General features: G+C 38.0%; 1 protein-coding gene across 1 annotated transcript; it reads right to left on the bottom strand.

Annotated features, from left to right (window-relative positions):
• Positions 1-148: 148 nt before the first annotated feature.
• LOC122670032 (protein BONZAI 3-like) lies at positions 149-18786 on the bottom strand. The gene is made up of 16 exons (XM_043866972.1): positions 18537-18786; positions 15591-15638; positions 6371-6519; positions 6185-6233; positions 5426-5482; positions 4688-4873; positions 3790-3924; positions 3599-3660; positions 3364-3463; positions 3163-3277; positions 2988-3064; positions 2319-2456; positions 1853-2017; positions 1649-1762; positions 1400-1496; positions 149-307 (listed from the first exon to the last, which is right to left on the bottom strand). The coding sequence occupies exons 1-16, from the start codon at positions 18696-18698 to the stop codon at positions 183-185; spliced, it is 1779 nt and encodes a 592-aa protein (XP_043722907.1). The 5' UTR covers positions 18699-18786; the 3' UTR covers positions 149-182.
• Between the last annotated feature and the right edge of the window lie 6058 nt (positions 18787-24844).

Below are 24844 nucleotides of genomic sequence, written 5' to 3'. Positions count from 1 at the left end.
GTTTTGAAATCAGAATTAATCATCAGCCAACAATTCTAATCTTTTAATCCATGATTAAATTTAAATTTGAAATTCAATCTAACCAAACCCACCAATTCTCTTGGTTGGTTACTGTCCTCAAAGCATTTTTTTTTCCCATCTATTCATGTTTTTATATACAACCATTTGATGATTTATCAACTTTATACTGAGATTGAAGTGTGGGCTTCATCAGCAATTCGCGGTTTGATGTCTCTGCACCGCATGTACGTCAAAAACTGCTCAGGCAGTTCTTCCAAGAGAGCTTGGACAGTAGAAATCTGTCCACCTATACATAAGAAAAAACTCATTACAAAGAGGGTATAAATAAAAATAAAATAAAATAAAATTGCAGTATACCTACTTAAGTATAGGTGAACCCTATTAAAGCACATGCATCAAATTACATCGCCTAGTACTCAGGTCTTTGTACGAAGTTGGGTTATATTAAAATAAAGGGAAAATCTTGTTATAACGAAGGTTGGTTACAATAACATTGTAACTTTATTTTTTTAACCTTACTAGTATAACACTTCCTTTCAATGAAGGTAAATCCAACCATTTCACATAAATAAAAACTATATTAAATAATGCATTAAATAACTTCTGGGAATAAGACAAGAGGCATTTCAAAGAAGGTTGCAACATCTTAATTCACCACTTTGGTGACAAGAAGTTGTTCCCTAAAATAAAAGATTTCAAGATAATAACTGTGTAAATATGGAAGAATCTCAGATAATAAAACAATTCCATTAAAGCAAACATCAAACTAAGTTGCCTAGTACCCATACCATCCTACCCTGTACCAGGATGTTAGTTTTCTCTCTCCTCCGACAATCCCCCCAACCTTTTCTTTCCCCTTTTTCAGTAATCAGCATGATTTCCATTAATGTCCAAGGGAATAATTGAAATGGTAATTCAGTAAACACTTAATAAGTCACATGAACCACATCACTCCTTAGATCACAAATACTAGCCCCATTAACCTCCTTGGACCATGAGCTGGAGCTAGTTTACCGCTCCCCTATGTACAAGTCATGAAGGTCCTTGACACCAAAATTTGGGCTCCTGTAGTTAGTATTAAACGAAGAAGCAACGGTGTTGTAAATATTCTACTATTATACCTTGATGTCATTATGCAGACAGGTACATTGATCTTGCTCTTTGACAATTATTCATCCAGTTCGCTAGAAATTTAAAAGATATCATGCAGAATTGTCTGAGAAATAAACTTCAACATTGAAAGTTGGTTTTCTTTTTCACTTCTAATAAACGCAAGATTGGATTTGATCCCAGATTCAAGCACACATTATGATCTGAACATGGGCATTAACAACAAACCAGAAAAGGGTAGTAGAGAAATAAATACTTAAATACCCACCGTACACTTCACGCATTGGAACAAACTGTACAATGTCACGTGTGGCTATCCGTCCTGTAGAACTTTCTAACCTTTCTCCCTTATCAGCATCAAGTATCTGCCAAAATACAATAAACTTAATATAATTTACATTGATTCTGTCCACTAAACCATTAAATGGTTGGAAATTCCATGACCATCAACCAATGGAACACATGGAAATAGGATATTACTTGGAGGCTAGAAGTTCAATAAGAATGCTATTGGTACCTCCATTTCCTTAAAATCAGCACCACCCACTCCAACTATAAGAATGGACAATGGTAAATCAGATGCCCTTACAAGAGCATCTTTAGTTTCTTGAAGATCTGTAAGCACTCCATCCTGAAAAAGATCATGGCCTATTTTATTACCCATATACAAAATAAGGGAAGTCAAAATAGAAATGTAACTAGATGCTGTTTCATTCTTTACCGTAATGATGAGCAAAACAAAGTACTTGCTCTGGTTATAGGAGAGAGACTGGCTAGCAATTTGTGCAGCTCTATTGATAACTTGTCCAAATAATGTGGGCCCCGCAAGAGCAACAGTGCGTAGTGTGTTTGCATAGACAGACATGATTCCATTAACCCCTTCAACCTGTCAAGTGAATTGCAACAACTGGCTAATCAAAATTTTATCCAGATTCATCCAAACTAGACAATTTAAACGCAGAGAGAGTGTAGGGTGGGGTTGCAAAATGCCACTACCACAAATATTCGTGCAATAAGAAAAAAAAAACAATTTGCAGAGCTGAGTTACTAAGAAAGTAATATTTGTAACACAGGATTATTGGACCCACACAAGAACTAAACACTGCACAGGTCCACAATCTCTAGCATCTCAGCTTCAACAGCTCCAAAAGTAGAATGGGCAAATGAATCAAAATGTGACGGCTCACCTCACTATCTCTAGCGTTCCCATTTAAATTAAAACAATGAGAGACTGCACCATCACTTAATCTTCCACCAAAACCCCAAGCAGGAAAACGACGATCAGAATCATAAAATTGGATGACATCTCCAACCTCCAATATAGCCTGTGTTGAAGTCGGTTAACAATTAGAAACATAATTACAACATTGATGCATAGGGTCAATGAAAAACTGGAATCCTATAAAATGAATCTATAGCCCTATAACAAAACAAAGTGATCATATCACAAAGGCAACGGCGCCAGGCTAAAGGAATTGAGCTAGCTAACCAAGAGTATTGCACAACAATGTTAATAATGTAAAATAAAATATTTAAAATATAGAAAACATGATTAATATTCTAACCATGACCTAACTATCCTATTCATTTAAGATCAAAATCATGCAAAAACTTACATAAAATGACATATGCAATGCAAAAACAAAAAAATCCAGAATTCATAATGTCTAAAAGAAAATTCTGAAATAAATATAAAATTACTGCAAATATTTTGTGAACATATCTATTTGTTAATTTTATCAATGTTTTAATAACTAAATCTTTCAATCGGAAATCTGCTAGGGGATCTCACCAAGTAGGGGTCCCATAGGACCCTCATTTTGTAAACACAGATGAAACAAGATCTGATCTCTCACCTGTTGGTAAGCATTTAATCGACCTTCAGGATCAATGTAGTGCAAAGATTGTGGGTCCCGAGGATTTCTATTTGAAGCTAGAGAAAGAAAAATATTAAAATCATCAACAGAACAAGTTTACAAACAAGAAGTAACAAAAGGAAAATATGTTGTGACACAATTGGAAGTTATCTACCTGTGAAGTCAATAGCAACCATAAAGTTAAGCTCAAATCCACTAGAAATGTAATCCAGAAAACTGTACATCATTTTTTCAGAAAACCCATCCACAAATATTTGGCCCTTCAGAATCTGTAGACAAATAGTTGCAAAACTGGTTAAACATGACAACTTAATTTAAGATGTGGTTAGTTAACCTTCCAAGATCAAACAACAACCTTCTCATGGCCATGGCGAAAAGAAGACGGTAAATGAAAGTTCAATCCAGTTTTTTCCTCATAGAGTTTCTCTAAGTCAGCCACTGATTTTTGAAGTATTCTGATGAAAGGTCAAATCAAAACAAGGTAATTTATGTTTGAGGTGATGCACAAAAAGGAAGCAGAAAATTAGCGCGCAAAAAGTAAGGCAGAAAATTAGAGTTAGAGTAATAAGTACAAAGCATTCATCAGTTACCCTATAAGTTCATGGTTGCCACTGTCATTGAAATCAAAGCACTCTATAACCAATGGGGTATCCTACACAGAATTGACACATTGCCATGGGTAAGTTGCACAACAGAAGAGTACTTCCAGATTTTCAAGGATACATAACACAAACACCCATCTTATTATCTATTGGAGTGACAAGAAAAACAAGAAGCTTGCCTTGCTTCCAAATTGCTGCATAGTGAGCCGGAGAGGCTTCCAAGTCGGATTTAAGTTATTATTAACCACTTCTGTCTTGCAAATTGGAATAGCACCGCCACTCTCAACGATTCTAGAAATTCTTAAGAATGGGTCCTACATGAAAAAAAAAGAAAAGATAATGATGATGATAACAAGAATGAATGACAATGATAGGCGGGAAGGTTCTCTAGGGGGCCAAATTGGTGTCCCCTATAGAGACTTTGCAAAGCAACAATAAAAATTTATTTGATAATAACAATGAAAATAATGATGGTGTCAGTTAAAAGAAAGGAATTCGTATAAACCACTGAATAATGTAAAATCTTAAAAGGATAATAGTCATACACTTCTTAGAGAAATAATCATAATTATTATTCCAAGGCAAAAGTTTCTCTGGACTGTGCAATCAAGAGGGTATCTCTTCACAGCAAACCTAGTTGTGCTACGTGGAAAGGTGATGTGGCAAATCCAATTATGCGATATGTAGGAAATGGTCTGGATTGGCCACGTTTAAAATTTCAGGCTCAAATCAATCCTACATCCTCAAATGCAGTGGCAAATTTCCTGTGTATTTTCAACCATCCATTATTTTCAATAACTCTCACTTTTCCATTGGATTTTCAAAGCTTTATTTTGCCACTTGGTCAACTTCATGACTTTGGGCCTTTGGGGTCTATCCGTCTATCTGTCACAAAATATCAGCCCCATTTGTGCCCTGCATGGATTCCATACTGGATGTGCTGCTCTGGAAAACTGCCTCCTTAATTTAATAACAACAATAGTTACAGTAATAATGATGTTGTTGACAATAGTTGTAAGAATAAAATGCCTATAAACCACTGAAAAATACAAAAATCTTAAAAGGAGTCGGTCATACACTTTTGGAGAAGAGATCCTTGTTATCCAAGTGAGAACAACGGAGTATCATCTCAACAGCTTCCCTCGAAGCATTTGTTTCCTCTGCATGGACAGTAAGTGTCCCCAATCTTTTCATGCCTCCGGCTCCATGTCCATTTCTATTATGAAGATGAAGCGTCAAACTCCTACTCTGTTTAGTCACTATCTGCCATTAGGAAGAAAAAAAATAAAAATGTAAATATGAACATATCCACTAGTTCTAATTCAAGGATGTCAGCGAAACACAAATAATTTGCATTTGTTACTACATAGTATGTACACACATACAATGCTGCATGGGTATAAATAAGAATGCCAGAATCCAGTGCTGGAACAAATACTACTTCAAAAACTAAACGTAGTTTTCAATTAATGACACTACTATTGCATACATACAATTATTGTATGAATTAACAATTAGATGAAATCTTCTTTTGCGTGCTACAGAAACAAAACATGTTTACAACACGCTACTATAGGTGAAATGTTGCAAAACCACTTACTGACATTGAGGTAATGCAGCACTCTTTCAACCAATGAGGGCTGACTACAAAAACAATTTTTTTCTATAAGCCTATTACCCGCTCTGAAGTTCACAACAGTCTAAATTCTTCCGAGCACAACATGTCATCATGTAAGAGCAATTCTACAGAGTGAACTATTTGCAATATCATTCATGAATTTTCAAGTCAAACCATAAGAATATACGACAACTTACCTCTGATAGAACACAACTAGCTTCTCCAAGGAATTCTTGCTCATTCAACCTCAGCATCTGCAGGAAAACAAAATGCAATAAGTCCAAACTTCACCCTATGAAACATTAGTAATCTATTACCAAGGATAAAATCTTGACTTTAGCAAGATAAAAGAATATCTATAGTTACAACTGCTATGCACTGCTTTTAAAACAGAACAGTTCTTTGTGGTCAATATATGTAATTCCCATACTTATTAATTTCCCAGGATGTTTTAGTTTAGAAGATAAGAAAATGTGTTTCCTTCCGGGGAAAAAAACATATATTTTTTCAGACAGAGAGAGAGAGAGAGTGTCTCTTGAAATGAAATTTCATTTGCATGCAGATATGCTTCAACTTTGCAAATCTTGCAACCACAACTCTGCCATATCCTTCTTGACTGCCAGAATTCTAGTACTGGTTAAAATATTTATACTTATCCAAATTTATTTAAAATCTATGACACTTAATTATTAAATTTTAAAAGAAAATCAGCTAAACTTTGGTGTTGTGTAAGTGAAGTAAGTTTTAAGAATTTGTTCACACATAAATATTTCTTACTTGTATATCATGTTTCAAATATTGAACTTAATGCCTGACAACAAAGGAATTTCCATCAATCAACTTCAAACAAATTGGTCTAAATTCTTCCATACACAGTGAATACTCTCACCTTGAGAAAATTTCAGTTCACTTCAGACTCAAGTAAAATATTATATCAAAACTAAAACATAAGATACCTTCACAGGTAAATTGTGGTATTTGGTGTCAACATCATACACATGAAACCTGAAACATGAGATGCGTACATAAAAAAGGGGAAATTTTGAGTAAAAGGATAAAGTGTCGGATAAAATGGAATACCAAAACCATATGAATGAATCTGAACAAATAATAAGCGATTTCGAGGATGATGAGAAATTTACACTAATGTTTGAACAATCTCAAACTGATAAGCGATAGAAATTTTTTTGATCCAAACAGGGTCAAGTGTGTTCATAATTACTTCCGTACGACCGAGTTCCTCAAGTGCTCCATCCCTTTTCTTTGCATACACTATGGCAATGGGGTCACTCTGTGAGAGAGAGAGAGAGAGAGAGGGAGATGTATCAATAGGAACTGGATGACAATCAAGCAACTGTCCAAACATGTGCACTTTAGTAGTGACAGTCTGAAAGAGGAGTAAAGAAACATGAAATATACTTCAAAGATAAACCACGCACAATTCAATTGGACTAAATTATATACAGCTACAGATAGAAAGGAATAATGACACAATAAGATGAAACATTAGCTATAGAAGCTTGCACGACTGACAGTTATATATAAGCAATGAGTATTATCCTGAACATAAGAAATATAAAATTGGACTGTGTATCTGAGAATTGTTATTGTGAAAATCTTACTAAGTACAGTTTCGATCCTGCAATCCAGTTTGGATCTTCGGTTGAACAATGAATCCAAGGTCCAGATCCCTTTTGCAAGCATCAGACTTACACCATTCAATTCTTATTATTATCTGCATCATTATCCTATCAAACCTTCGTATTTAAGATGAAATGAGTTTCAATGTTCCAATTAAAACTATGAACCATATTTTTTATTTATTTATGGCATTTAGACATGAATTGATATATTTTTATGAAATGTTCCAACAATCACTTGAACTAAAAACTGAATCTCAAATCTGTACTTGTCATCAATTAACGTAAAATGGTATCTACCTTACATAAATCCAGATCAATGAGACACAGGAAAGCAACTAGTGGAAAGTAAGCGGATATACAAATCAATAAAGACTTTTCATATGAGAAAGAAAGGGAAATTAGAGAGATTACGATGAAATGTGCTGTCAAGGATGAAACTAGTGGTTGGCTGTAGCAAATCCATCATTCACTGAAGAAGCTGAAAGCTTGTTTTAAGAGGTTGGAGCTTTTAGATCATGATATGGTTTGTATACAACTATACCTTGTTCAAAACTTACTTTATAGAGTTGGTGATAAGAAGGCTCATCTACTTAGTTCAAAGTAGTTTGTGCAAACGATATGTGATTCTTTAAGAGATTGATGCTCCATTTGCATATGAAACAAACTCAAAATCATGGCAGTGGTATATAATTTGAACATATTTTTTTCATATATATAACACACTAGACTTTTTAGTTCTAAGGATGAAGATGACAACTGCAATGGAATCCATTTAGGTTTCAAACATCTCTGCAAAAATGAGCAACCAAATAATATTGGATGGTAGATGATAGAGATAAGCTGCTAGAACAGCAATTCTATAAAGCCCCTTAGACAAAGGTGAAATACATTTGTGTCACATGGATCAAAACAAGTCAAACATGAGGTAGGGCAGCAGGGATGTCTGACCTCTCTGGTTGCTGAATTTTAAATTATTTAATATGAACCGACCCTTGAATAGTATCTTGGCCATCTCTTTAATAAAGCTCTCCTGTTATTTAGAAAAATATAAGTTGAGCTTTTTAATGTACTGCTAGATTGATATGGATGTTTCAAGAAACTTGAATTTCAAGTTTTTATTTGTCTATTTTGTTTTCTTCATCCTACGTTAGATTCATTCTGCATTGTCAGTTTGAGCCCAATGAGATGTCCTCGGATTTTTTAATATTATTTCTGTTTTCTTTATATCAACTTTGAGTCAATGAAGGAGAACAAAATGGAGCTTGACATTAAAGCATATCCTTCGGTTTTAAACCTCTATTGAAGAACATCTTTAATTTGTTGTTGATTTTAAATTTATTTCAAACTTTGACAACACTGAGATGCCTTCATGGTGCTAGGTGTGGTGCCAAGAGTGCTGAAGGAGTGGTTCTAGCGAGTAATTCTAATTTCCTCTTCTTCTTCTACTTCTTTTCTTATTTCTCTGTTCACAACTGCCTTTCATAACACAAAACAACCAGTTCCTCCCCAGTTTTAAAACCCTAACCTCCCATAATATAATTTCAAACTCTGACATAAAAATCATTGCCAACCTCCTACTAACCATCTATGAACCTTCCTACTATCATTCTCTTTCACATAACCTGTTAACACCTTTAGCCCTAGAGCTATACCAATCAGCCAGCATCCATACCACCGTTAAGAACATTATCAGACCCTAGCTTATTACTTCCCTCCTCAATTCTGATGATCCCAAATTGATGTTTTTAAAGCTCTCAGGGATAGGTTGAGATCTTTTCTCTTCAGTTTGTTGTATTATTTTTAAGAGATCGGGAAGGATCATTAAACATTTTGTCCTCATTAATGTAAGAAAGTAAGAGGCACAATGTAACCGGAAAAAAGTAATTCATTGGAATCAAATTCATCGTCTACATCAGACTCAGAAGAATTAGAAGAAGAACTGGACTCGGACTCACTCATACTCTGAACTGGAACTAGAAGAACTGAAACTAAAGTTAGGACTAGAACTGGAACTGTCGACACTATCGTAGAAGCAGTATTCCGAAAACTGGATCCAATCGGGTATAGATATAATAGCGACACTCAAACCTAATCCCTTCAAGTTCTAAATGTTGCTCCAATGCAATCAAAGAGGTGGAAGGGCAAAAGGTGATTGAATAAGTCCCCTCCCAAAATCTCTTTGGGTAGATTACTCCCCCCTCCCCTCGATGATGCCCGAATGACAAACCCCACCCCTGGGTATTGGGTAATAACTCTCCCCTATCCTGAACTCAAAAGATTCTATCAACCGTACCCATTCAGTCAAAAAATGGCTGTTAAGGGATGACATCACCCAAAATATTTTCATTTAAACCCCAAAATGGCCTCTCGTCTAAGCTCCTTCACCTCGCCCCTCTTCTTAGTTCTCAGCCTCCATCGACTCTGCAGAAACGCTTCAAATTCAGCCCCTTTTGACGTCTATCTTCTACCGATTATGAAGGTCAGCGGAAATTCCTAAGCAAGATCAAAGCTACCGATTATCAAGTTTAGCTTCTACCGAAAGGCGAAAACATCAATGGTTAGTTCATAACCATAATGCCTGCAAGAAGAAGAGAAAAGAAATTTGAAACTGTTCCATTTCATGCCGGCACTAGACTATTGGCAGGACTGAAGCTTCCTAATCATGACATTAAGCTTTGCAACTAACCATGGACGCTTAATCGTTCTAAAAAAAAAGCTAACAAGGAAATTACAGTCAAACCAAGAATGACTATTTTTCCTAAGAAGTTTTGGAATATAACTAACCTTGGAGACAAGTCATATTTCCTATTTCAGGCGGAATGCTCCAGAGGTTTTTTTTTTTGATAAAAAACTCCAGAGAGGTTATTGACATTAAGATAGAGATCAGTTAGATTTGACATTTCTCTGAAGTAGTGTTTGGGTTTGGAGAGAAGTAGGGTTTTGAGTTTCTGGACAAAACGGATCTTGTTCTGCTTCACAATGCTTCTGTCCAGTGATAAAATTCGGACGATTTTAACTTTGGGTGATGAGCAGGAGATGGTGATGAAGAAGGTAGTGGGTTTCAGAGAGAGAGAGAGAGACTGTGGTTCCCTGAAGAAAAAGCAACTCCAACTCCAAGAACTCTTGAGAATTCCGAGATATGTGCAGCAATGGTACCTTCTAATCCTGGTCTTGGTGATCTCTTCCACCGCTCGAGCTTTCGATTACAGAGCTGCTCTGACAAAGAGTCTACTCGACTTCGAGTCTCAACGTTCAAGGGATAGAACAAGGAGTCAGTTGTTTCCTTCCCCCTCTCTATGTCTCTCCATTAATCCATTCCCAAATCGGTGCATATTTTTAGGGCCTTTTTTCTTCCTTGTTTCTGGTTTTTTTGTTCCTTTTTCTTCTTTCATGTGATTCAACATTTGCAGAACAGGCTCATTGTTGATTCCTGGGGTCTCTCCAATATTTCTTTAGTTGCTCTAGCCACCTTTAGCTAAGGCTTGGGCTTGCTGTTTTATTTTTCTTTCTCCCCTTCGGAGCCCCTTGTTTTTCTTTCTTTCCCCTTTGGTAATGAATTTATTTATTCACCCAAAAAAAAAAACATTTGCAGAACAGTGAATGGTGAGGATTACAGTATGGGGCAAGAAGGGTAATATTGAAACGACCCTATTTGACATGAGAGCCCAATAAGAGCCCAATAAGGGGTTGGGCTCTGGTTTCTGTTTTTTTTTAGAAGGGTTTAAGAGAAGAAGGTGGAGGAGGAATGAAGTTGGAGTGTAGGAGGGAGGTGGGTGTGTGTTATGGGAGAGAAATGGGGTGAGCCAATGCCATTTTGGGGCTTATTTTGGAGTTAGGAGATGCAGACAAGAGGATAAGAAACTGCGTTGCTCCCTGATAACTCATAACGACCTTCGCAATTGAAACACTACACAATCTATCTACGGAGTTGTGGAACTGGTATTGGAATCGTTGCAGGTCCAAGTCGGAAGCAATTGCAGGTACTTGTGAAGCAGCAATGGTGATTTCAGCTCCTCTTTTCCAGTGGAGTGGAGACGATGGAGATGATAGATGAGGAGAGAGATGGTCTTCGTCTTGAATGTTTTAAGAGAGTCTCAGAGGGTAATATAGTCTTTTCCATTGCTTTTTTAACACTTAACAGCCAATTTTCACTGAATGGGTACGGTTGAGAGAATCTTTTGAGTTCATAGTAGGGGAGAGTTATTACCCAATACCCAGGGGTGGGGTTTGTCATTCGGGCATCATTGAGGGGAGGGAGGGAGTAATTTACCCAATCTCTTTTCTCCTTCATCTTTTCACTGTGATGTCCTTGACCCAAAGTCCTACAAGAGAAAGATGCAATTCAAATGAGTGGAAGGTGATGCAATTGCATGTGCGTGGCAGGACCAGCATGATCCGATCTGGAAACCCAACCAAGAGGAGTCGGATCCAAACCAAGATTCTTGCCAATAGATATTGGTAGGGAATTTTGGTTATTCGTGTAATTTGAGTTTTATTAGTAGTAGTTTCCTAGTTTGATTCAGTTTTTATATCTGTTTTAGGTTGGGATTATGATTTTTTATCTTATATATATAGGGTTTATTACTTTATTAGGGCATTATTGTACTTGTACCTCATATCATTCAACTATAAATAAAGCTGGGCTCGTGTCTCATTGACATAAGATCAATTACCCAAAAACAACATGGTATCAGAGCAGGGAGGTCGAGTATTCGACTCCTAGGAAGTGCATCAAAAAACTTTTCCCGACATTTCTTCTTCCTCGGTACCGCGTGAGCTCCACGTGTAAGGACCATGGGATCTTGGCCTGCATGTGCGGGGGAGTGTTGATGTATACATTTTACGCTGCCCTTCCCAACAGTTCGAGCTTTTAGGTGAAACGATAGCAAACATGGTATCAGAGCATGTTCGTGTGGTGAGTCAATACATGCATGATCCTCACTCATCACACCTGGAGGCAGTATATAGAATTTTGAGATACTCGAAATCCGCTCAGGTGTTTTCTTCTCTTCTCACAATCATTTGCATATTGAGGCCTTCACTGATGCAGATTGGGCCGGCTGTCCAGATGATAGAAGATCTACCTTAGGGTACTGCACCTTTGTTGGTGCCAACTTTGTTACTTGGCAGAGCAAAAGAAACAAACTGTAGTTGCTCGGTCCAGTACAGAAGCTGAATTTCGGGCTATGGCTCATGACATATGTGAACTACTTTGGCTTCAAGGTCTACTTCAAAATCTGTGTCCAAATTGAGCTGCCTATGTACCTATACTGTGATAGTAAATCAGCAATCAGCAATCAGCATTGCATATAATCCAGTCCAGTACGATTGAATTAAGCATGTTGAGATTGATCGTCACTTTATTGAGAAGAAGCTGGAATAAGGAGTTATTTGTGTTCCATTTGTTCAGTCAAATGTACAGTTAGTTGATGTCTTTACTAAGGGAGTTGGTGTTAAGAGTTTTAATCCTTTTGTTAGCAAGTTGGGAATGCTTAATATCTATGCACCAACTTGAGGGGGAGTGTTGTAATATGGGTAAAAGGGTATAATTGTCCATTAGGGTTTATTAGTGTTGCCCTAGGGCCATTATTGTACTTGTACCTCATATCATTCAATTATAAATAAAGCTGGGCTGGTGTCTCATTGACACAAGCTCAATTCCCCCAAAACATCAAGCTTTCTTTCCGATCAGGTACGATTCCCTTGTTTCTATCCCACTGTTATCCTTCTTCTTTTCTTCTTCTTTTATCCTTCTTTCCTGTTCTTATTAACATTCTGTTTCCTCCTCCTGCTACTACTGAACCACAGGACTCAGAGGGATTTGATCAATTTCCCTCATCCCTAGTTTGTTCATCTCCAAAATTGGTGTGTTAATACCTACCCCAATGGCAACCCAGCCTGTGAATCTGGTGTCAATACTTCTGCGGGTTGAGTTATTATTCTGTAGCCAGGGCTGACTTCTACCCTACTGCCCGGATCAATTTTCGAGGAGTTTTATTTATCTTTATACTTGACGGATTCAACAGGGGGTTATGAGTGGGGAATCACCTCCGAAAATTTCAGATCGAATGGGTTTATATCGAGTGAGCTCTCTCAGCTGCAGACTAAGGAAGTCATCGCTGGTTTATTGTTCTTATCATGGGAGGAAGAAGAAGTAATGTAGTCCTATATAGGCAAGGCCTAATAGGAGCCAGGTAAGATCAAAATTCTGTAACTGTTTACAGATGTGGGCTGTTTAAGGTAAAACTAGGATTAGGGTTGGATATTGGGAAAGTGGTTTATAGGTTAGGGTTTGGATGAGTTTTGAAACTCTGCAATTTTGGGCAGAATTGAATTTTAAGTCAAAATTAGGGTTAAGTTAAGTTTAGGTTAGGTTGCCTTATATGGTAATGATAGGCAAGTGTAGGGAAGTCTAATGGTATAGGTTTTATGATGTTTGAGTGAATGGAAGTAGGTTAGGTGAGATGGGCAGCAAGATAAGGTTATTTGAGACAATTCCTAATGGAGGTAGGAGAAGGGGATTCTAGGGTTTAGGGTGGTGGGGGTCTAATGAAACTTGGATCGAGTGTCAATAATGATGTAAGGGATGTATGCTGAAAGTTTGGTTTGAAACTGATGGACAAATTTGAAGTTATGGAGGAATCCTAGTTAGGGTAGGAGTGAGAAGAAGAAGGTTTAAACAAAGTTCAAATTCAAACTTACTGGATTTGAAGAGATCTTCAATGGTAGCAGCTTTGAAGATGAACAATGGGGTCTCCCGATCTACCAGATGCAAGGAGATAAGTAGCAGTCCTCCCGATCTTCACGATGCAAGAAGTCAATTGGAGATCCACCAATCCCTTCACCTTGATATTACTCACAAGGCAACCTTGATATTACTCACAAGGCACACTCACGATGGAGCAAAGGCAGCAACAAAGGCAGCAAGCATAAAGCTGAGTTTTTTATTAATCACAATTCGTGTTCAATACTTGGCCCTCTTACAACCTTATATAAAAGACTCAAAATTAGACTCCTACACTAAAAAGGAAAGGCCTAACCCAATCCTTAACCTATTAGACAACTTAGACTAACTAGGAAACTAAAATACTAAAAGAAATAGACTCAAAACATGGCTGGACTTATAGAGTCCTAATCCAACCCAACTTACATCACATGACCACTTAACCAAGTCACATGATCACTTAAATTGAACCAATTGGATGCAACCAATTTAAACCGGTTCAACTAAAAAACATAAAAATAAACTAAGTATTGGGCTAATCCCGTATGCAACATATATACCCCTAGTTTAGGCTCATTAAAGTGGCCTAATATATAGAAAACCCTTTGGATCAAAGGCCCAACATATATATATCCCAACCTACTTATTCCTAATAAAATAAGCCCATTTGGGTGATGAATCTACATCAAGAAGAGTCTTCTTATTCACAATTAAGACTCTTTTCTTCCTATACTACTCAAAAGCCCCTAATTTAGAACTTTAATTATGTTTAGCCCTACTTCATTTTAAATACCAGAAACCCTTTTTTCAAATTTCTTTTACAGTTTGGTCCTTTCATTGATAAAAACTTTTAATCTAAGTGCCGAACAGCTCCAAAAATTACAAAATTGCCACTCGCTCTCCTATTTGAGAATTTCATCATTTTAGTGGGCCCATAGCAACCCTAAAGCAGGTTTTGGAACCTGGGGTTGCACTAAGAAGTTAGTTTATTTCATTAGAAAGGACTATGCTGAAAATTTCATTCAAGGAGTATCGGTGAGAGGGAGATCCCGCAAAGTAAGCACTTTAGATATTTGGGATCAATCGTAAATAAGAGGGCAACATAGAAGATGACGTTACCTAGAAGATTAAAATATAGGATAGATGAAGTGGAGAGGTACGTTTGGAGTTCTATGTGATAGGTGTATCCCTTTAAAGCTTAAAGAAAAATTCTATAGGACTGTCATTAGACCAGCTATGATGTACGGTGCGGAATGCTGGGCTATGAAGAAGTGTCTTCTGGATAAACTTTGTGTTGCTGAGATGAAGATGTTGAGGTGGATGTGTGGGAAAACTATGAAGGATAAAGTAAGGAATGACCATATTAGAGCTGGGTTGAGTGTAGCTCTGATCCATTACAAACTTAGAGAGCCGTTTGAGGTGGTTTGTCCATGTTCAACGAAGGCCTCCAAAGGCCCCAGTTCGGAGGAGTGACCTTATTCAGATTGAGGGAACCAAAAGGGCCAGGGTCAGACCTAAGTTAACCATTGGAGAAGTGGTGAAGAAAGACATGCTTATCTTAGGCCTTGTTTCTAGTATGTCTTCAAATAGAGCTGATTGGAGAACAAAGATCCATGAGGTCGACCCCATTTAGTTGTGATGCTGTTGGTTTACACTCCTTTTTCGAGGCCTAGAGCTGAATGTTGGGCAGTTAAGATGCGGTATGTAGCTAATAAGGGCCGATACCCTATAGTTTGTGTCAATGTTGATTGCCACTTCCCTTTACTATATATTCTTAATAGTTTGCCTCTTCTGGACCCATGTAGCCGATCCCATTAAGTTGGGATAAGGCAGAGTTGTTGTTGTTGTTGTCCAATAATAGATAACACGATACATTAAGAAAACTATCATTCCTCCAATGGTACAGGAACATTGCAACAATTGATAAAAATAGTAGCTAAGGAGTTTCTCTTAATTTAATGTTAGCCAAAAATTTCATTGTTAGGAAACGTTTACCTTTGAAAAGATGTCCCGATCAAGTAAGTTTGCAGCAGATAATGATAACTGCAGTGAATGTTTGAAACTAAGTCCATTGTTGCACAGTAATCAACAAGGCAAAACCAAATGCATGGAAAATGGTATAAAAGAGGATAAAAGGAAAAAAATAACCAATGGTAACAAATAGAAGGTACAGAAAGATATACAAAATCAATATTTAAACTAAATCCATACCCACATCCACCAATATAAATCTGTTCTATGGGTGCAAGATTACCTATGAAAGGTGGGGCGGGGGAAGTTCCTTCTAAAACATGTTGTTATTGTAGCATCAAGAAACACCACCTTCACACTCACTTGTAGTGATATCAACCAGCTTGAAATATGTTCCAGCAGTTTAATATTCCCCTTACAGTTCTAATCATCTTAGATATTGTCACAGAAGATCCCATACTTTTTTACGAAATGCGATTGTAAGCCCTAAAGGGGGCAAGATATGTTATTGTTTAAAATTCTAAATAGGTTTCAATAGAACAAACTAAATAACAAGAAAATCAGGTTAAGCAAAGGCTGCAGTAAACACGATACAACCATAGGAGGAATGGAAAAGAAGATTAAACAAAGAAAGGCCGTGATTGATTTCATGATTGATTTCCATCTTGTATGAAATTATTTAATTTTGTTTTGCTACAGCAACTGAATGCATGCAAAAATGGATTCATTTCCATTCATCACCAAAATATGAATAAGTAAGGGACATGGTTTCATTCTGGTTCACCATAACAACTGACTGCATACTGTTTATAGCAAAAAAACATTCTCATTCAATTATCACCAAATGATAAATGATAGAGGCTTCTTTTTTTTTTAATCAACAAATCCATTAGCCTCAAGTAAGTATAACTTAAACTTTTACCCAGAGCATTCAAATGGTGGAGAAATTCAAAATGAAATGGTTCTGTTCCAGGTTGAAGCCAAACAATGCATGGGTGAGTCATACCATCCAGCATCCATGCAATAGAAACAAAAGCATGCTTCCTCTTAGACAAACCAATAGCTTCAGCATCCTAGTCATTGGCTGTTAGCCTATAGCAGAAGTACAAAATCTAGTAAATATGCCAGATTGATGGTTAGGATATCATACTATCAGTGTCTTGTATGGTAGCTCAATAACGTGATCTCCTTGTACGCAGCTCTATAACCATCGAACAGTCCATGGTACAAAAAGTGGAAGCCAGAGAACTACCCTGCATGGAAATACTTTGTCTCTTATTGGAAAAGCTAGTTGTTTATGTGCTCAAGGGGATTCTTATTCTCTTGATGATGAGAGAAGCTAACTCTCCTTCCGATCAGTTAGGTTGGGAGGTGGAAAGGCTATTTTTTGGGCCATTATCCATTGTTTAGTCTGTTCCTTTGGGTCCTAGGCTTTGGTATTTCATTGTTGTTGTATCCTATGTTCTGTACTTCAACAATTAAATCTCTTGTTATCTATCAAAAAAAAAAAAAAAAAAAGGAAAAAACTGCCACCGACTCTAAACACGAGAATTTCACATCATTGGTACAAATGTTCATCCAGATGAGAAAAATTCTGAAAATGTTGTGATTTAACTGGGGTCAAGCATGCACTACACTAGACAAGTACTCACGGGGTCGGACCATAGTTATCAAGGCGTTGCCATGACGTCCATGCTCCTTGGTCGCCTTGGACGCCTTGGGCGCCATGGCGGGCACCTTGTCGCCATGGCGGTGTCGCCTTGAATTTTGCCCCTCTAAAACACCATGGTCGTTTTCCCACCTTGATAACTGTGGGTCGGACTAGTCTCTAAGGAAAAATGTTGGAAATACAATTTGTTTGTTAAGCAAGCACAAAAGGTCAAGCTGAACCTTTGCAGGCTTATCTGGCCAGAACAAAGATTTTCACCACCTATCCACAAGCAATACAAAAATACACAACATTTGCCAAAAATAAGATAGTTATCATCATGGACAAAGAAGGATTCTTTTCTTCACATCAGCCTTCTCTGTCTTACTTCTAGAGATGCTTAATGCAAAAAGAACCATATAGTACAATTCAATAGAATTGTCAGCCTCTAAACATAGAGAAATATGTTTCAAATCTCCAACGTATGTGAGAGTGAGGCCACACATGCAGAAAGTGACCTCTCATACATTGACCATTCGTCTCTGCTTCCCAATTAGGAGAAGATCTCATGTAGTTCATATGTCCTTTTCTACATGATGGGCATGAAACTTATCTCATAGCCATACCCAACCTGACAAGAGCATGAATAATCCGGACCCGGATCCACTCCAGCGTGCCAGTGCACCCAGCATGCATCCGACGGCTGGGCAGCACTTGGGACACGTGTCCGGTGCTACCAGCCGTCGGATGCACGCTGGAGAGGATCCCCTGACGAATAATCGCATCTAGTTCTAAGCATAATCATTGCAAAGGAAGTCAAGGCAACATGTGCAAGCAAACAAGCATATTGAATTATAACTGGCTCCTATTACTTCTCCCCTCCACTTTTCTTTTACTACTGTTCCCAAGCAGAGCAGAAAATTAACGAGGACCACAAAAGATTTTACATGGAGAAAACACAGCCACAAGATTTCAAACAACATGAAAACGTTATATAATTTAAATATATTGTACGGATGAATTGATTAACAAAGGTGAGGATGAAATTTCTTGCATATTATCTTTATTTAAAAAAATAAAGATCCAAAGCTACTTTAATTAGGGCAAAAGCTGGAGTGACTATCCAGGACAAGATTCCTTTCGACAGAAACAAAACAGATTAGATGGCAATTGTGTGGTAACGCTCGCTTCAATTGTTCAAAGGGGGCCACGGGTGAAAGGGTAGACGGTATAACTTTGTTGTGTCTTCGTTTTCTCTTTCTTGTTGGGTAAAAGATTCGAACAAATGGTATACATATATCTATAAATATATACTAATATACCTCCAGTTGAGTGAAGAGACCATGAAGCCCGCGAGTCCTGAAGAAGAAGTCAACAGCATCATTGGGTCCAGTAGCTCCGGCGTCGCTCGCGGTGATGGGCCTTTGCTGTACCCCTCCTATAGCCTGTTGCCCCCCCTTTCTGTCTGAGAAGCACCCACCCATACCCCCTCTCTCTCGCAGTGAGTTTGCGAACAAGAAGGGCTTCCTGAAAACTCTCTCTGTGTCTGTGAACAAAAAGGGTTTCCTGAAAATCGGTTTCTTGCAACTGATACTGAGTTGAAGAAATAATTTCACTTCCTTGTAGAGAATTTCTAATCTTCGGCAACCAACCACTCAACTTTCTTCAATTCTTTCCAAATAAAGGAAGAAATAATTTCACTTCCTTGTAGAGAATTTCTAATCTTCGGCAACCAAACGCTCAACTTTCTTCAATTCTTTCCAAATAAAGGAAGCAATAATTTCACTTCCTTGTCTAATCTAGGGCTCGCTCCACTTTCTTCAATTTCTTACTAAAAACCAGTAAAACCAACCAACCAAAGCACCAATGGAGATGTTGTGCTGTTATCTGCTTTCCCTCGGTTCAAAATTTAAAAGAGACGGTTCGACTTTTAAATTTAAACCATAAAAAAAAAAAAAAAAAAAAAAAAAAAACCAACAAACATGAACGGATAAACCTACTGTATTGAATGGTAATGGACATAATCAAATGAAGAATTATTGAATCTCTTCCTGTGTAACTTGTTCCAAACTTCAATTTCCCCCCCCCCCCCACCCATCAGATATTCAGAATAACCGGAGACGACCGAAAATTTTGAAAAATCTCTCGAGTGGGGCCTGGACGGCTGGAAAGGGTGAGCGGTTGGTGGAGAATCAATTTAAACTGCAAGTCTTTCTACATGGTTAACCTCCTTAGTGCGCTGGAGCATACGGAAGCCATTGACATTTGGAACAAGGATTGCAAGCCACCTGGTATAGTATGGTATGAGCCAAAAAGCCACCAGTTCGTGTCATCATCCAAGAGACACCTTATTAGTCATAACAGGTATTCTTCTCGGAAAGCTTTACGATCTAAAATGAAATCTCTGCGAATTTGATCTGATCTGATCTAGAATCAGTTCAAAAAACCAAATCAGCGATTCAGTCCCAAAATCTCTAAAATTCGTTGCCCTGGAGTATTCAGAATTGGGATTGGACATGGTTGATTTCCATTTTTCATCCAAATCATCAAATTCTACTGACCTGAAAAACTATGGAGGTAATATGAAAATGAAATGGGTCACCCAAGTGAGAGTGTGAGACAGACTTGCAAAAGGAGACCCTTTTTCGAGAGCCATGATCACATCAGTTTTGTTTTAATAAAAGTAGTACTTTTTAGGTAGGGACGGTTGAGCAGAGTCCTGCTCAGCTCCTCGTACGAGGAGAGAGGTCTCCCCCTATGAAAGCGGAAAAAAATACTGTTAATCCGGGCAGCGTGCAACAATGTGCAGCGCCTTGGATTGATAAGGCGTTTTTACCGTTTTACCTTTGCTTGGGTTTTCAAATGAGATTCCGCTTTAAGAAGTGAGGTCTCGTGATCAAATCTTTCCATTATTGATGTTTACCCTTTTTTTTATCCTCAATTTTTTTTAATTTCTTCAGTATCTTCTTATTTTGAGTCCCACACCTCACCCAACAGAAAATGATCCTCTTCAATTCCTTAAAGTGGATGGTGGCAAGTGCCACATCCAACGGTCCTTATCAATGAATTCAGATGATTGGATGCAACAGTTGCCAAGTATTGATATCTCCACCTAATATCGTCATATTATCACACTTTAAGAATTAGAGAAAATAATAATCCTCTTTTCATTCACAAAAGCAACAAACACCACTGCCCCACTTCCTCCCAACGCAACCCCACCCCCATCCTTTCCACCCATGTGTCCGATTTTGATTTTGATTTTGACGTTGCAAGGGTTTCCAAAATCGACTGACGATGGATGAATTCCTCTGTTTTTTTTTTAAATTGATTTTTTGTTTGCATTTGATAGATTTAGGTAAAATGACCCCAACCCTTAAGCATTGAAGCTTTGTTCAGAACAACGAGAAAACTCAAAATCGCAAACTGGGCAAATCGGAACACCACTGCAAGTCTGCCACACCCCATGCTCCTCCTCCTCGCTGTCAACCTCCCTCTACCACCACAACCCAACCGTACATGCCCAGCCCAGCCCAGCCCAGCGGACCCCATCCCCGTCTGTTTTGTAACTCGCCCAACCCCACACCCTATCCACTCCATATCTCATTGTGCCTCACGTTGCTTAAGAGGAAAAAGAATATCAGTGTATCATGGAGAGTGAGAGGGTGTGGGAAAGCATCCCCACACAGCCACAAGTGTGGATATTTTTCCTACAAAAATATATTCTAAATCTTACACTTTTGTAAAGAAGTTTTGTGAGAATAGAATAAGGCAAAATTCACAATTCTCAATATGATTTTAAAATTGAAAGAAAATTTTCCTTCATTTCTTTTCTTTTTCATCGAGTAATAAACAATCAACAGTAGAATATTTGTAATGGTAAAGTAATAATGATAATGACAGACAATCAAACAACCAAAAGTAAAATATTTGTTGTTGTAAAGTAATAATTAATGATAATGACAGTTGACAGACACAAAAACAACCAAAAAGTAGAATATTTGTTGTTGTAAAGCAACAATGATAATGACGTAAGATAACCAAAACTTATTGTCCAAATAGTCACTCCAAAGCCTTGCTAGGAATGTTGGAACTACAAACTCGATGGTTCAATCTTCACCCAAATGCAAGAGCAATTATTAAACCAATAGCATCCTCTGATCACAAAGCCCTGATTCTTGTCACTGATCAAATTTCCAATTGGAAAGCCACAGGATTTCATGAGGTTGTTTCATTGACATGGTCTTCTTCTGACATTCGAGGTTCCTCTTCCTATATTGTTAGCAATAAGCTTAAATAGCTGCAAAGCTCACTCAAATTTTGGAATAAGCATCATGTTGGGAATATTTTTCAAAGGATTGAATCTAAAAAAACAATTTCTCTCCTCTCTTTATGATATTCAACTATCTTTGAGGGATGACCAGTGGTTTAGCAAAAAAACATCATATTGCTATCTTGCGAAGGCTAACCCACCAGGAGGAATTATTGTGGCAATAGAAGTCGAGAGCTAATTGGTGTATGGAAGGAGATCGAAATACAAAGTTCTTCCATCATTCTACCCTCAAAAGAAGAGCTAGGAATAAGATCAGGTTCATCAATGCTAATGGGATCACCTTTTTGAAGATCAAGAGATGGGCAGGGTGATTTTGGATTTCTATAAAGACCTATACCAAACGAGTGCTCGAAGAATTGATGATTCTTACTTTTTAGCTGTGTGTGCGAGGGTCTCTCATGAAGATAACATCATTTTGACTAGCCCCGTGACAGATGAGGAGATATGGTGCACTGTGAAATCCATGTCGGCCAACAAAGCTCCTGGCCTGATGGGTTCTCAGGCATGTTCTTTCAAAGCTCTTAGGCCTCCATTAGTCATGAGATCTCGTTTTTGTATAAAGAATTTCTTCACTTCTGGTTCGTTCAGTTTATCTCTAAATCACACTTTCATTGCTTTAATTCCTAAGGTTGATAATCCCTCGTCCATCTCGGAATACAGACCCGTAAGTCTTTGCATTTTTATCTATAAGATTGTCTCTCGTATCATTTTCAATCATCTTCATCTCATCCTTAATCGGATCATTTCTTTCAATCAAAATGGGTACATCAAAGGTAGACAAATCTAGGATATTCCTTCATAAGATTAAGAGCACCAAGAGAGGCAATAAAGGTTTCTTTTCACTCAAGTTGGATATGAACAAAGCTTATGATAGACTTGAATGGGGTTTCTTAAAAGGTACTCTTGAAAGCATGGATTTTGACAGTGAATGGATCACCCCTTCCTTTCATCAAACCTACTAGAGGCTTAAGACAAGAAGACCCTTTATCCTCTTATCTTTTTGTGCTGTGTGCTGAGGTTCTTTCTACCAAGCTTGCTATACCTCTACAAGAGAGAAAAATTAAAGGGATTCAACTTAACAGAGGTGGTGAGAGGATTTCCCATATGGCCTTTGTGAATGATTTGATTATGTTTGGAGATGCCTCGATGACTGAAGCAAGAGTTGTTAATGAAGTTCTAGCATCTTATGGTAAATTTTCAGGTCAGGCAATTAACTTGAATAAATCAAGAGCTCAATTCAGTTTGAATGTGGAGTCCTCTATCAAAAGACAGCTTAGAGATTATTTTCAGATCATCCCTACTTCAGCACTAGACATCTATTTGGGTATTCTGTACACATGAGGTAAACTGACAAAGAATCTTTGCAACAATCTCATCAACAGGGTTAATTCCAAGCTTCAGCATTGGAAATCCCAATTCCTTAGCCCGACAGGTAAGCTTGTCCTTGTCTAATCCACTTTATCTTCTATGCCCCTTTACACGATGCCTTGTTTTAAGATCCTAGTTTCTGTTAAAAAAGCTTTGGATTCTGCAAGTAGATCCTTCTTTTGGTCAAGCGGTAACCGCTCTCTTGTTCCTACCATTTCTTGGAATACCATTTGTCTTCCCAAGAGGTGCGGAGGTTTAAATATCAAACTATCCGCTCCAATGAATCAAACCCTTCTTGCTCAAAAGAATTGGGAACTCCTTCACTCTCCCCGTTCTTTCTGGTCCACTCTCATGAAAACAAAATATTTCCCCTCTACATCCTTTCTCCATGCAAAGTGTCCAACCAATTCATCTTGGGGCTGGAAGTCAGTCAGTTTCACCAAAGATCTTCTTCGTAAGTGAATTTTCTTTCAAGTTGGAAACGGTTGCCTCATCAACCCCTGGTTAGATCATTGGATTCCTAACCATCCCCCTCTCGCTGGTCCCTTCCCTCTACCGCTCAATGCTCCTAATTCAATGGATTATTTCATTGATCCCCAATCTTGGTCTTGGCATAGAGAGGAGGTTTTTCAATGGTGGCCTCTTGACATAGCATTTATTATCCTCTCAAGCCCTCTTCCTACTTTTCCCCAAGATGATCGCTTTGTTTGGGGACCCACCTCTAATGGTGAGTTCACCGTTGCCTCAGCTTACAACCTTGCTATCACTGGTTGTCCCCCTTCCTCAAATCTCCTATGGCTTAAGGTTTGGTACCTCCCTACTACCCCAAAAATCCAACATCTTTTTTAGAAGATGTTGCATCAAAAACTTCCCCTTCCAGATCTTTTAAACTCTAGAGGTTCCAACCTTGACCCTCTATACAACATTTGCCACCACTCGAATCAATCTGCAAATCATTTATTTTTAGAATGCTCGGTTATTAAAGACTTGTGCAATCAGGTTGGTTTCCATGACAATTTTTCCACTCACAACTTGATTGTTGGAGTTATTTCTATAATCAATTCTCAACATGTGAGTAGTCAAGAAGAAAGCTTTTGGGTGTCCTTTTTCTACAATGTGATTTGGCATATTTGGAACAACTATTGGGACATGATCTTTAGGCAAGGTAGGTTCAGCTGCAATGCGATTATCCTCAGAGCTATGGCGTCGGCTAGGGATCATGTTCAAGGTTTCATTCAACCAAGAGCCCCTATTCGTTGCCTTGTTAAGTAGATTCCTCCCCTAAGCAACTTTGTAAATCCAACATGGATGGGGCTAGTCTTGGTAATCTAGGGAAAGCGGCAATAGGTGATGTTTGCAGATCTCCTAATGCATCTTTCATTACGTGTTTCTCTATCGGGATTGGATGGAACTATGCTTTAGTTGCGGAAGCTCTGTCGTAAGGTTTGCCCTCTAATGGCATCAAGCATGCATGTCAAGAACCTGATCATTGAAGGAGATGATCCTCTGGTTATTAACATTCTCAACAAGTCTACAAAATCAATCCCCTGGAGAATCTCAACCATTATTTCAAACTGTTGGGAGCTCTCCCTCAAGTTTGATAGAGTTATCTTCTTGCATGCACTTCGCAAGGCCAATGTTGTTGCTGATCGTCTTGCCTCTCAGGGTTTCCATTTACAACATCATATTGTATGGGGTGATTCCCCTCCTTTTTGTATTTTCCTTCCTTTGTTTGCGGATTCCTCAGGAACTTTGTTCCTTTGTTATTAAATTTTTATTACCAAAAAAAAAAAAAACTACAAACTCGATGGTGTTACAACCATTACTTTGTCAATGGTGGATGTTGGTTGAATTATGTCACTTTATGTTGTCCTAAAGACCATAGACACCCCCAATGATGCAACTATAACAACTGTTAATTGATCTCCA

This window comes from Telopea speciosissima, chromosome 7 (assembly GCF_018873765.1).
Source record: "Telopea speciosissima isolate NSW1024214 ecotype Mountain lineage chromosome 7, Tspe_v1, whole genome shotgun sequence".
Taxonomy (NCBI): domain Eukaryota; kingdom Viridiplantae; phylum Streptophyta; class Magnoliopsida; order Proteales; family Proteaceae; genus Telopea; species Telopea speciosissima.
The sequence above is the reverse complement of the archived record's forward strand: the minus strand, read 5'-3'. Positions and strand labels throughout refer to the sequence as shown.